Source organism: Engystomops pustulosus, chromosome 7 (assembly GCF_040894005.1).
Source record: "Engystomops pustulosus chromosome 7, aEngPut4.maternal, whole genome shotgun sequence".
Taxonomy (NCBI): Eukaryota; Metazoa; Chordata; class Amphibia; order Anura; family Leptodactylidae; genus Engystomops; species Engystomops pustulosus.
This window is the reverse complement of record NC_092417.1, coordinates 151,964,030-151,977,783: the sequence shown is the minus strand read 5'-3', so window position 1 is coordinate 151,977,783 and position 13,754 is coordinate 151,964,030. Positions and strand designations below refer to the sequence as shown.

Sequence of the window (13,754 nt, the reverse complement as noted above, 5' to 3'; positions counted from 1 at the left end):
GCAGACCCCTTTTAAATACCTGTCAAAGCCGAGCAAACCACAAAAACAGCGCAAAGTCCAACGACCTTAGTAAATAAGCCCCGATGTGTTCTGCTGGTGCTGTTTGTTTTCTTATGACAATGAGGCCACTGATGGTCTTGAGTGGTGACTTGAAAAGAAACCGGTCAAGTGGAGGAACACCAGATTTATCAAGCTGTCTAAAAGTAAGAATATTCTTAGTTGCACATGGTAACCAATTACAGCTCCCCTTTAAAATATTCATGAACACTGGTAAAATGAAAGCTGAGCTGTAATTGGTTGCTCATGGGCAACTAGGAACAGTCTTACTTTTAGACTACTTGATAAATCTGCCCCAGCTCTTTCCGTCAAAAATACTGGAATCTCAAAGGGAAAGATTGACTTCAGAGTTCCTTAGGTTATCCTTAAGCTGGATTTGTTCTATTTTGTAACTGTCAGTGTTAACAAGTAATAAAACGTAACATTTTGGTAAATTCTACTGCCATACAATTATATATTCATCACATCACCTATGTTTTATCTTATAGGTTGGGTACGCTGGGTGCTGGCAGTGACTATGCTCCCTTCATTCATTATTTGGGCATCACTTCAATGGACCTTGCATACACCTATGACAGGGTAACTGAGACACACTGATCAGAAAGATCATTTAGATTGTTCTTAGCACTAATTCTGAGTAATTGCATATATGTATGTGACCACTTGGATTCTGTCCCTCTCGGCAGACATCAGGTCTCTTGCAGTTAGATTTAAAAGTGTCGCTTTGAAAAAAATCTACCATCAAATTCCAGGATGATAATCCCGGGACACATACTCATAGATCCAGGCACCGTGACTGTGGTAATCTTCTTATATTTGTTATCCATGGCCTCCTTCCTTCTAAAAATCAACTTTTAAATGCTAATAAGTCTGTAGGGCTCCGGGGGGCATCACCAGAGCCACATAGTGCTGCAAATTCACAGGCTGTGACAATGAGCGGTACATGTCTAACCCGTCCCTCTGCTCTCTCCCTTCTCCCTCTGCCTGTGTAAACTAGAAGCATCAGAAAGTTCAGGGGGAGAGGAGACCTGCTCATTGTAACAGCCTGTGAAGCTACAGTACTAATGGGCTCTGGAAACTACCACCAGTGCCCTTTTGGATCATTAGCATAATTACAAAAGTTGTTTTTTGAAGGAACACATTTATGACAATTACCGCAGTCACTGTGCCTGAATCTATGGGTTTATCATGCTGCATTTTGATGGTAGATAACTGTCTGGAGGCAATCTAGTCGGATCCCTGGTTATTCTGTGGGTTATACAGAAAAAATAATTTATCAATATCAGGTTAGTGGGGGTCGGACACTCAGCATTGTAGATCTTTTTGAAGCAGATACAGCCTTTCATAGACCAATGACCTCATGTTCACTCATCACTGGTCCTGGTTGTAGGATGGTCTTTCTCACTGTGATACTCCCCTTTAAGGCACTTTACCCCCACTAGAAATTGCTGAGCATAAACAGCACCTTGAGCTATAGTTTGCTGTTGGGTGTCCAGACCATGGCTGGCTTGTTACCTTTTTTTTTTAATGTGTGATGACCCAAGGTGTTTGTTTTTTTTTAAATAAACAAGTCTTTATTAAATACATATAATTCCAAAATCATTTTACATAATTCAGATCGGCATACATAGTAAGGTACAACATACAATATACTCCCCATTTCTACACTATAGAGCTGTATGATTCACATGGAATCTCCCAACTTTTCCAGTTAAACTATAGAATTTGGGATCTAATCATCGGATAAGACTACCCCTCTACCAACGCACAGATGGTAAAAACAAAAAAAGCATCAGATTTTTTATATGTAATTTTTATAAATTAAAACCTTCTGTACAAAGAAAATCTTCATTTCGCCATCTTCTGGCACTAATTATTTTTCTATACTCCTGGATACGGAGCTGTTTGAGGTGTAATTTTTTGTGAGATGAGATGATGCTTTCATTGCTACCATTTTGAGGACTGCAGGGCCTGTTGATCACTATTTATTATTTTTTTTAAAATAAACAAGTCTTTATTAAATACATATAATTCCAAAATCATTTTACATAATTCAGATAGTACATAGTAAGGTGGTTTAAATCTAAAACTAATAGTCCTAACCGTCGACTTCATGATAATTCTGGCTGCTTGTTATACTTAACCTTCTTCTGCCCCCTGGTGCTCCGCATCGACATCTCTTTAACAAAGCAGCGTAGCTACTGTAATGTACCACTTTTTGAGTCTTTTTTGTATCAGTTGATATTTTATGTCTCAATGAAGTAGTACAAGAAACCGCAAAGTGGTTATAGATTGCCCCCAATGTAACAATGCCAGTAATCCTATAATCTCTTTATGGTAATTCTTGTATGATTCTCGTAATTCTCTCCACAGAGCAAAACTTCGGCCCGTATCTATCCAGCTTATCACACTGCGTTTGACACATTCGACTATACAGATAAGCATATTGATCCAGGTAAGAATATCATTCCCATATCCCACATAGAGGCATTTAAAGGGAATGTAGCAAGTTTTTAACATGTCATCTATCCAGTTGAGATGTGATGTCTAAATATTTAGGGTCTACCATCCATTGGTCATATCAACCAGCTTGAGCCAGAAAAAACGCAGAAAAAAGAGGCAGAAAAAACGCAGCCAGCGACTTTTCACGTGTGAGAAGTCGCCGGCAGCAGCGAGTGCGCACTACTGTCCCGCCGCGCCCTCCGCACGGCTGGCCGCGCCCCCCCCCCCTTCACGCCCCACTGGCGTGAAGTTGGCGGATTGGGGCACCATTGAGTAAGAGGCTCCTCTAGCCCTGCACAATAATAACACTTTGCAGTTACATAATATGGTAAGTATCTGTAATATGGGACTGTAGGAGAATGTTATAGGACAGTGGTGGCGAACCTGTGGCACGGGTGCCAGAGGTGGCACTCAGAGCCATTTCTGTGGGCACTCAGGCCATTGCCCCAGGACAGAGTTTACCAAATAGGACCAAATCTTCCTGCAGTCCCAGGCAACTTACGCGACACTTCATCGGCTGTTTGGAAAAGTGAGAAGGTGTTGACAAAACTGAATTATCTTTGGAGCTCATCCACTGGACCCACCATTCTTCTGCTACAGAGAGACCCTGGAGAGAAGCTACACAGTCTGAATTTGCCCTTCTTCTTTCAACTGTATTAGTGGCCTCAGGGGGTCGATACGATTGAAAGATGTGGAAGAACAAGTAGAAATAAGTTCCTGTCTAAAATGCCATGTTGGCACTTCCCGGTAAATAAGTGGAGTTTGGTTGTAGTTGGTTGTAGATGTCTCTAAAAGGTTCGCCATCACTGATATAGGAGATAAATGGTAGGTAGATTGATGATAGAAGATGAAAAATATAGATTGATAGATGGATGATAAATTGATAGATGCATAAATATAAAGTAGATTATACATAGATAGATGATAAAAGAAAGATGGATATATGAGATAGATAGAGTAGAAGAGAGATAGAAGATTGAGTCATTTTTAGATGGAAAGATAGTTAGATACATAGATAAATAGAAAAAAAGCTAGATCGATAAATGGTTAGATAGGCAGATATATAGACAAATTATAGGAGATAGTTAACTAGACAGATAGAGGATAAGCATATTCACCCAGGCTTTCAACCAAGGGGTATTAAAGGAGCAATACATCCTCTACCCACAATAGTCCACATGGAGGGGGCCGCTTTAGGACACTGGGCAAACGCCCAGTTTGTCGCCCCCTAACACAGGCCCTAAGTGGTTGTATTTATCCTTTTTCTTCACCCGGATCCATCCTTGTACAGTGTAGAGCATGATCTAGGATGTCTCCTTCTGCTTTCCACAGACTCATATCTTCTACATTTCTCTTAGGATTCACCAGTCACCAGGCAGTGGCCCGCACAGCTGGTAACGTTCTGATACGACTTGCAGACAGTCTCATCCTTCCACTGGGGCCAAGAGATTACACAGAAACACTGGAGAACTTCTACAACACTGCTGAAAGGGAGTTTACTACCCAGCTTTCAGCCAAAAACATCACTCTGGGTAATTAGGATTGATACCTGTATAAAAAAAAATGTGCATTTGTTATACGGATATACACTAGATAGGGGGAGGTACAACGTACAATATACTCCCCATTTCTACACTATAGAGCTGTATGATTCACATGGAATCCCCCAAACTTTTCCAGTTAAACTATAGAGTTTTGGATATACCGTACTTGCTGGATAAGACTACCCCTCTATTAACGCACAGATGGTAAAAAAAAAAAAAAAAGCATCAGATTTGATTTTAACATGGTAATTTTTATGAATTAAAACTTTCTGTACAAAGAAAATCTTCATTTTTCCATCTTCTGGCCGCTCATTACTTTTCTATACTTTTGTGTACAGAGCTGATCATTTCTAGGAATGGGGGGGGGGAATTGAAATTTTTACGTATTTTTATTTTTTTCCTTTTTTTAAAAAAAAAATGCCTTTACTATTTTTCAGACCCCCTAGGGCAATTTAACCCTAGGTTGTCTGATTGATACTATTATATATTTCCATTCTACAGTATTGCAGTATATGGGGAATTTACTGATCCTTTGGCACATTGTAACAAATGGGCAGAGAACATACAGCCTCTGGTCTCACAAAGACCCGAGATTGTCATGCAGACAGATCGTTGCTTTTTACCGCATGCGGCAGATTTGCCCGTGGCAATGAAGGGGTAACACCTGCGGTGATTTCTGCAAGGGTTGGTGTTTGCTGCCCAGCATATTAGACTAGTTCTGGGAAGATTTTGAGGGGTTAAAAAGTTGTCTTATACGCTGAAAAATATGGGATATGGAATGCTGAGTAATAATAAAAATTTGGGTTCTCTCGTCTGATTTGTTAAGGGGGAGGAGTAGGTTATTCATGTCATTCTGTTTCCTCTCATATTGATATATATAATTAATCAGCTGTTATTAACTGACTAAAGTTAGTCCCCGACTTAAAGGGAAACTGTCATCACAAACAGGCACAATAAACCTTACTCACCCCCACTTCCTGTCTGCTTAGGCCGAGATTTGAAGAAACACTGAGTTGTCAATCAAAAGAGGGAGGTGTGGCTCACTGGCAGCCTGGATAAAACATGAGTCTTCTCTTCAGAAGCTGACTCATGTCTACTCATTTGCATATCATAAAAACAGCTAGAACTAACAAACAGTGTCTCGGTGGCAGATAATTTTAGGAGCTATGGAGAGGTCTTTTCACCCTTTACCAGTAGGTATGACTGGTGTGAGCGGTAACATTCTGGTGACAGGTCTTACAAACAAATCCTAGTAACAGACAGGCCTCTCTGTCCACTGTAACCTCTAGTAAAGGTCTCTGGATGCTGGTAATTTACTGATCTTTAGCTTCAGCCTTCAATCATCAGCATAAATCATCAAAGGTCACTAGAATGAAACGGTATTAAACCTTGTTCACATAAAAGCCCAACATTATGAAAATCCCATTTTCACAGGTGAAAAGGTAATTTGTTGGGAGTTACACTTACAAAATATACCAGTTCTGACTTACATACAAATTCAACTGGAAAGGAAATGTACCATCATGATCAAGCATGGTAACTAGGGGGGCTTACTTAAAGATTATGAAGTTCATTTTATAAGGAGGCCATTCACGGTGCCTGGATCTATGAGTAAGTGTCCCTGGTTTATCATGAAGGATTTCGATGATAGGTTCTGTAGATTTCTTATTAAAGGAAATCTATCTTGTGCATAACTCGAGGACTGCCTGTATCTGTGTTTCAGAACCATTAAAGAATGCAGTCGCAAGATACAAGAAATTTTCTGAGGAGCTTGTCAAGACAATTTCAGAGCTGAAAAAAGGAGAAGAGACGTAAGTGACTTCTGAATGAGGTTAAATCATTATAGGAGGCAAGTGAATAAATATTTCTTAGAGTAAAATAAAACTATTAATACAAAGAAATGGGGGGTACCGCACAATCAGTTGTCAATAGTGGGTATATGGACACCGTACAGACATGTAAACTCACAAGAAAAGATGTGCCATAACAACCCAAAAATAAATATCAAAGTTACTTTATTAATTTACAAACAACAAAGACCAGACAAACAATATAAAAGCAATTAAAAGGTATAGTAACTACACCAAAAACTCAATGTGGTGAGTATGATAAACTCACCAACAACCATCCCTGGTTCCACTGGTCATAAGGGTTACTGCTCAAATGCACACAGAAATGGGGTAAATGTAGGCATCCCCAATTCATGTAATACAATAAAGTGCATATGGACAAACAGTAATATTAAAGTAAGTATAGTCAATACAAGTACAGACAATATATGCTCAGCATAGCCAGGGCATAATAACCACATTGACCATCCTAAATGCAAAACCTGAAGTCAGCACGGCTGTACAAGAAGGAGCAAAGAAACCCAGGCAACCAGGGAATGAGCGTGTCCACCCCACGCGTTCCGTCACTCACGGTGACTACCCCTGATGAAGTCACCGTGAGTGACGGAACGCGTGGGGTGGACACGCTCATTCCCTGGTTGCCTGGGTTTCTTTGCTCCTTCTTGTACAGCCGTGCTGACTTCAGGTTTTGCATTTAGGATGGTCAATGTGGTTATTATGCCCTGGCTATGCTGAGCATATATTGTCTGTACTTGTATTGACTATACTTACTTTAATATTACTGTTTGTCCATATGCACTTTATTGTATTACATGAATTGGGGATGCCTACATTTACCCCATTTCTGTGTGCATTTGAGCAGTAACCCTTATGACCAGTGGAACCAGGGATGGTTGTTGGTGAGTTTATCATACTCACCACATTGAGTTTTTGGTGTAGTTACTATACCTTTTAATTGCTTTTATATTGTTTGTCTGGTCTTTGTTGTTTGTAAATTAATAAAGTAACTTTGATATTTATTTTTGGGTTGTTATGGCACATCTTTTCTTGTGAGTTTACATAAAATAAAACTATTGATATTTCAAAACATTTTCCGATTTTAATACATTATTGCCTGTTAGTGTTACACTCACAGGTATTCTATACATCTATACGTCTTCATGGTCTTTATTAGGTTTTTAGCGTAGCTTTTTTATTAAACAGAAACAGCTGATACAAGAGAAAGATTAAATACCAATTATCAGAAGGAGGAAGACAAACCACATTATTATTGGTCAGGAAATTCTGTTGGACAGCCACTGTTAGACAATCGCAATAAGTTTTCTATAGGATGCGAGTCGCTTGCTTATGCTACTGACTGTAGGATCTAAGGGGTTGGATGGTCAAATCAACCTGAGTGAAGTTGGCCCCCCCACCTTGTTCAAATCAAACAAAATTGGTGTCAAACGTTTGTGCTACGTTTGTGCTGGTTTGTGCAGCAGAAATTTTTGTTTGTGCCGCCATCGTTTTCGAGATTTTAATGAAAGTTTTCAGAGGTCATCAGAGGTCAACCAGCCCCCCCACATTGCCCAAATCAAACAAAACTGGTGCCGAACAATCCTGCTACGTTTGTGCTGGTTTGTGCTGCGCAAATTTTTGTTTGTGCTGCTTTTGTTTTGAATATATGAACAAAAAATTAAAGTTCAAAAGTTCAAGCAGCCCCCCCACATTAACCGAATCAAACAAAACTGGTGTCAAACGTTAGTGCTCCGTTTGTGCTGGTTTGTGCAACGAACATTTTTGTTTGTGCTGCTATTATTTTTAAGGTATGTTCAGGTATTTGAGGTGTTTAGGATGAACTGGTAAAAAACAAACCTAGTGACACTTCCCTGGTTTGATCACCAGGGGGAGCTAGCAAACACATTGTACTTTGGAAGAAATGAACTCTGATGACCTCTGCAAAAAAGTATGAATATATTAAAAATGATAGCGGCACAAACGAAAATTTTTGCTGCACAAACCAGCAAAAACGTAGCACTAACGTTTGACATAAGTTTTGTTTGATTCGGATAATGTGGGGGGGCTGCTTGAACTTTTGAACTTTAATTTTTTGTTCATATATTCAAAACAAAAGCAGCACAAACTAAAATTTTTAAGAATTGTTCGGCACCAGTTTTGTTTGATTTGGGCAATGTGGGGGGGGGGGGCTGGTTGACCTCTGATGACCTCTGGAAACTTTCATTAAAATCTCGAAAACGATGGCGGCACAAACAAAAATTTCTGCTGCACAAACCAGCACAAATGCAGCACAAACGTTTGACACCAATTTTGTTTGATTTGAACAAGGTGGGGGGGGCCAACTTCACTCAGGTGTCAAATCAGAGTAATTTCCAATGCCAACCATTAGGCCTAATTTAGTAGGTTCGGTTAGTTCCACGGATGCTTCACAAAGCCATTGATTTCTATTGATGTTTTCACACTGGCTTCTTGTCCGTGGAAAAAATTATTAAACATGTTCTATTTTTTTACTAGAAGGCAATAGAAGTCTATTGGTCCGCAAAAAAAAAAGGTTGAAACATCTGTTTTTTTTCACGTATGAGGCTGAAAAACCAGGTGTGATGTTATCAAAGCAATGTTACACCTTCTGTTTTTTTTGCAGACACGGAGACAATACTGATCTGTTGTCAATGCACACGCAGCACCAATGTCAATGTGAAAGAGCCCTAATATGGATGTATTGTACAATTATTAGAGCTAATTCAGACAGTCCGTAATAGGTCTTAAAATCCAGACAGCTGAATGATCAAAACTAGCAGAATCATAAGGGTCTGTACATAATGGGGCAGATTTACTTACCCGGTCCTGTCGCGATCCCGCGGTGCATTGTCCGACGAGGATTCGGGTCTGCCGCGATTCACTAAGATCGTGCGCCCGAGTTCCTGCATCCGTCGCTTCTGCGCCGAGGTCCGCCGGAGTTCACCTTCTTCTTCCCGGTGAATGTGAGTGCTTGATCTTGTGACACAATTCCTTTTTTAAATTCTGCAGTTTGTCCGAATCCGTCGGGTTGTCCGATGGCCACGCCCCCGGTTTCTGTTGCATGCAAGCCAGCGCCGATGCGCCACAATCCAATCGCATGTGCCAAAAACCCGGGGCAATTCAGCGCAAAACGGAAATAATCACGAAACTCAACGAAAGTGCGGCGTTCGGACCCATAGTAAATGTGCCCCAATATGTGTGATAGTCTCAGAAAAAAAATACAAAAAACGATACGGGTGCCACATGTGTAAATTCTGCATAGATTGTTTACACGTATCTAAAAGGCAATTTTGTTCACCTTGTTTGGTTGTGCGATCGGTACAGCACGTTTTTAGGTTTCAGAAGTGGTCCGAGCAGTTTAGGCAGCCTCTCCAAGATTTCCTTGCGGGTTTTGCCAGGGAAATGCTAAGCCGTGGTTGTGAGTTCCCAGGATGTTCTTGGAGCCAATCACTCAAAGTTGCAGCTTTGTATCAATCCAACTTCTTTATTGGTTTGCTCAGTAAAACTCGTTTCGAAGCCAGGTCCAGGTTCTTCATTAGTTACATAAAGCATGTGGAGTGGTTTGAGTGGCCGTGCAGCTTATATACATAATTGTTTGGCAGAATAACATTTTTTTTTAAATTGCGTCAGCTTTATGCCACTTGTTAACAAGCAACATTTGTCGTAGCTTTCATTGATAAAAAATAGTTGGAGTGGGTCGTTGACTGTCTGTAGGATAAAGTTTTGTTTTTTTTAAATTAAGTCACTTGTTTTTGCCACTTGTTAACAACGTCAGCTTGACATTCTAATCTTGCATCTCGATCCTGGAAGATTACAGTACAATACTTCGGTTTGAGCCCCACAGGCCTCCGTAGCCCTCACGCTATGCAATATAGTTTAGATCTGCGCTTCACATCATTGTAGCAAGAGAATAAGAATAGGCATATTCCGCCCAAAGAGTATTTCCTACCTCATGCACACTACAAACAGGAACAACACAGTTTTATATCCTTGTTATTTTAAATATTTTAGGTCTTTTATGTTTGTATACATATTTGTCATTATGAATTTATTTATCTTACCATAAATCTGCTATTGATATATTAATGTTTTTATCAAGGAACCGCACGCTGATTGTAAAAATTACAGACAGTCAACGACCGGCTCCAACTATTTTTATCAATGAAAGCTACTACAAATGTTGCTTGTTAACAAGTGAGATAAAGCTGACGGAATTAAAAAAAAACAAACAAAAAAAAAAACTTTATCCTGCCAAACAATTATGTATATTAGCTGCTGATGAAGAGCCCTGGGATCGAAACGCATTTTACTGAACAAACCAATAAAGAAGTCTGATCAATACAAAGCTGCTACTTTGGGGCTTATTTACTAAGGTCCCGCAGCCGCATTTCCATTGGGTTTTCCAATGTTTTTCGGGGATGGCGCTGGGGATTGCGGTGCACGCGATCGGATTGTGTCGTCACGCGACACAAATCGGGGGGCCTGCTGCGATTCAGATTTAACATTTAAAATTGTGTCGCAAGCCAAGCACTTACATGTACCGGGAAGAAGGTGAACCCCGTGGACCTGATCGGGGAAGCGACAGATGCAGGATATCGGGCGCACGCTGGTAGTGAATCGGGGACAGGTAAGTAAATCTGCCCCTTTGAGTGATTGGCGCCAAGAACATCCTGGGAACCCCCATCCACTGCTTAGCATAATATGTGTGAGTCAGACAAGTTGTTCATTGGAGTCTCTCTGGACTATATTTGTTGTTTAAGTCTGTGGTTTAAGATTTTTTTTTATATTCGGGGGACACTCCCATTAATGGAATAAGTAGGTTGCTGCCTTGTGCATTTGCCTTGCATTTAAAAATGTAAAAGTTTGATACTAAAAAGCTACTCGTGGGATGTTCTATGGAGGTGGCAGGGAATAGGGATACAAGTTCAAGCAGCTAGCTCTCCATCCACCAGCTCAAGTCAAACTAAGAATCAAAACCTAAAGAGGGAAACATTTCTTTAAAGGAACACTCCTGCCAAAATTCATTGAACAATACCTGGTGCAGGGTCTGAAGGGAGGAGCAGGACTCATTTTCATTTCTAACCTTGTTAGAACCTGGAGTCCTGCTCCTCCCTTCAGGCCCTGCACAAGGTATAATTCATGAATCTGCTGTGACTGGAGTGTCCCTTGAAATGCAGAATAATAATTGTCCTTGAACTGTATTTCCTTCTTTCCATTTAGGCCACTTAGAATTCGCATGATCAATGACCAGCTAATGCTGGTGGAGCGCGCTTTCATCAATCACCTTGCCTTTCCAGATAAATTGTATTACAGGTAATGTATTTTATACACCACATTTAAGGGGGTTCCAGTTTCACTCACTATTATGTTCCATTTGGATCTTTGTTAAGGCAGCGATAACCATGAATCCAGTCGTACACGCTGTCCATAAATTATAGTCATTTACCTGCTTACACCCATTTCCTTCATCCCCGCAGTCATGTGATCTGGGCATCCCGGAGTTCAGGTTATGCCACTTTCCCAGGAATTGCAGATGCATATGCCAAGGCAATTTCTACAGGACTGAAGGAGGACTGGGACCACGTGCACCACCATATCACCGTGGCTACTACGGCAGTGGATAACGCGGCATCAACCCTGGAAACAGCTGCATCTCTTTAACTAGAAGACTAAAATCAACTGCGCTCTGCATTAAGGCTCTATCCCTGGGATCATTTAAAGTTCATTACAACTGTACTATAAAGTTACGTATGAGGCTTCTCAGAGACAACAATAGCTAGTTGGAAAACATTCAGAAGAATATTTAATGCCCTTAAACAGTGCGAACCAAACACTTATATATAAGGCATAAGCCCCATCTCTTTCACTTACTCTGGTGAAATTAAAAAATATGTCTAAAACATAAAATGAAAGTGGTGCACAGCATGTACATTTTTGGTGCAAATTATGGCACAAATTGTAGCTTTGTGACCTGCCCCCCATTGTTCATTTTGCTTACAATTGTTTTAAAAAGCATAAAAAGTTTAAATGTACATTGTAGCGGTAGAGGATTTGACTACAGATTATGTGGTTGAGGTCTACATAGATCTTAGTGTTCCTTACACAAGTACTATGGATGAAACCAAAAGTATAGGATGTTTAATATGATTTTAAAGAGGTTGGCCACTTTACCTCATGTTTTTTGCATACAGTCCGAAGCACCGCTTCGGGGGAACGTGGAAAAGATTCTGCTTCTATGCCACGCTCGTCGGGAGGTAGAAAAGTACACAAGCCAGAAGGTGATCATTTGTACCACTGTCTTAAAGCAACATTGGTACAATTGATCCAAGGGCCCAAGTGGGCCCCTCCAGCACTCCAGGGCCCGGCATTTGCCCGGGTTGGCCGGGTGCTGGCGCCAGGCCTGCTTGATTGTATAGTAAATTTGCACCTAAAAAATGTTGGTGCACACATCCCGACCAGTGCAGGGGGCTCCATGATAATTGAAGACTGTGCACCAATATTCAATAATCTGCAGCACTCTGCACATTGGAAAGACAAGCTGCATGTAGTACACTGCTTTTGATAAATCGGGCACAGTATGTCAGGAGATTTTTTCAGCATAAACACAAACATTATAGAAAGCCATATTCTCTACAGAAACAACAGCTGAGATATCAAGTTCCCAGTAAAGTCTTTAAAGTGACCCTCTGGGCAAATATTAATGACGCTATATTGAACCGATTTACTAAACAAGTAACAGCCGTCGTTGCTGTTAGCAACCAATCATATCACCGATTTATTTCATATTATTCTTTTACTCAACTGTCTGTGATTGGCTGCTACGTGCAACAAAGACCATTTTTGGTTGGTCAGTCTTTTAAAACTGCCCCATAGTTTGTTGCCACTAGCTAAGAAAAGGGCATCATTTTTTGTGGTGCCACTACAGGAGAACCAAATTGGCTTCTCTTAAAAAAAACAAAAAAACAACCTTTAATAAACAAAAATCTTGATAACTATCAGAATTATTGTGTAATATGAAAATTTAAAGACTTACAACTTTCACTGTATGACCAGCTAAATTAAAGTCTATTTCCAACAAAAATAAAAGTCCTCTTCTGTAATCTAATATAAGGAAACTTGGTAATAAAGAGGGTTATTTATCATAGGCTGGTGCTAGTGCCCCACCGCCGATAAGGGTCCTGCTTAGCGATTATCTCTACACCAGACACTGTCTAGCATAGAAATAAGTGCATATGAAAAATTTGCCGGCTGCAGCGAGTGCCCAGGTGCGGGGACAGGGACGTCCTGCCGACCGTGCCCCCCCTCTCGGCCAGGCCCGCCCCCCCTGGTGGATAGGAGACGGATTGGTAAAAATAATCTAGTGCTATCAATAAGGGCTTCTATGCTGGCGTCTAGGCGCAAAAAAGTATTTATTCACCCATGGGTTAGAATGGGTTCAACAGCTAACACACAGAAATATGCTTTTCCATGGGCTAATACACACTGCGCCCCATGTCCCCGTGTGTGAGGTGGCTGTTAGAGAAACAAATGTACAGCAGGTCCTATTCCTGACCTTGTTTGCGGCTTGACCAGTATTTTCTATGGACATCAGCGCACAAGCGGACCTCGTACCTTGATGACACAAACCGCAAACAATGGACTATGGATTGTGGCCAAAATTGTAGTCATTAATAATCAGGTAGTCAAAGGCTACATGCACATGAATGTTTAATCTTTGCGAGTCACAAACAAAGGAGCGTGATCCATTGTTTGAGGTCCGTCTGTCAGACAAACAGTTCTCGGGCCA

At 40.7% G+C, this 13,754-nt stretch overlaps 1 protein-coding gene across 1 annotated transcript in view; it reads left to right on the top strand.

Moving 5' to 3' along the window:
• Positions 1-11,629, top strand: part of NAALADL1 (N-acetylated alpha-linked acidic dipeptidase like 1) — a 33,251-nt gene extending 21,622 nt beyond the window's left edge. The window contains exons 14-19 of the mRNA XM_072114339.1: positions 546-636; positions 2,431-2,512; positions 3,918-4,091; positions 5,827-5,914; positions 11,189-11,281; positions 11,446-11,629. Of these exons, the coding sequence (XP_071970440.1) occupies positions 546-636; positions 2,431-2,512; positions 3,918-4,091; positions 5,827-5,914; positions 11,189-11,281; positions 11,446-11,629 (712 nt within the window). The remainder of the gene's footprint in view (positions 1-545; positions 637-2,430; positions 2,513-3,917; positions 4,092-5,826; positions 5,915-11,188; positions 11,282-11,445) is intronic.
• Positions 11,630-13,754: the final 2,125 nt, after the last annotated feature.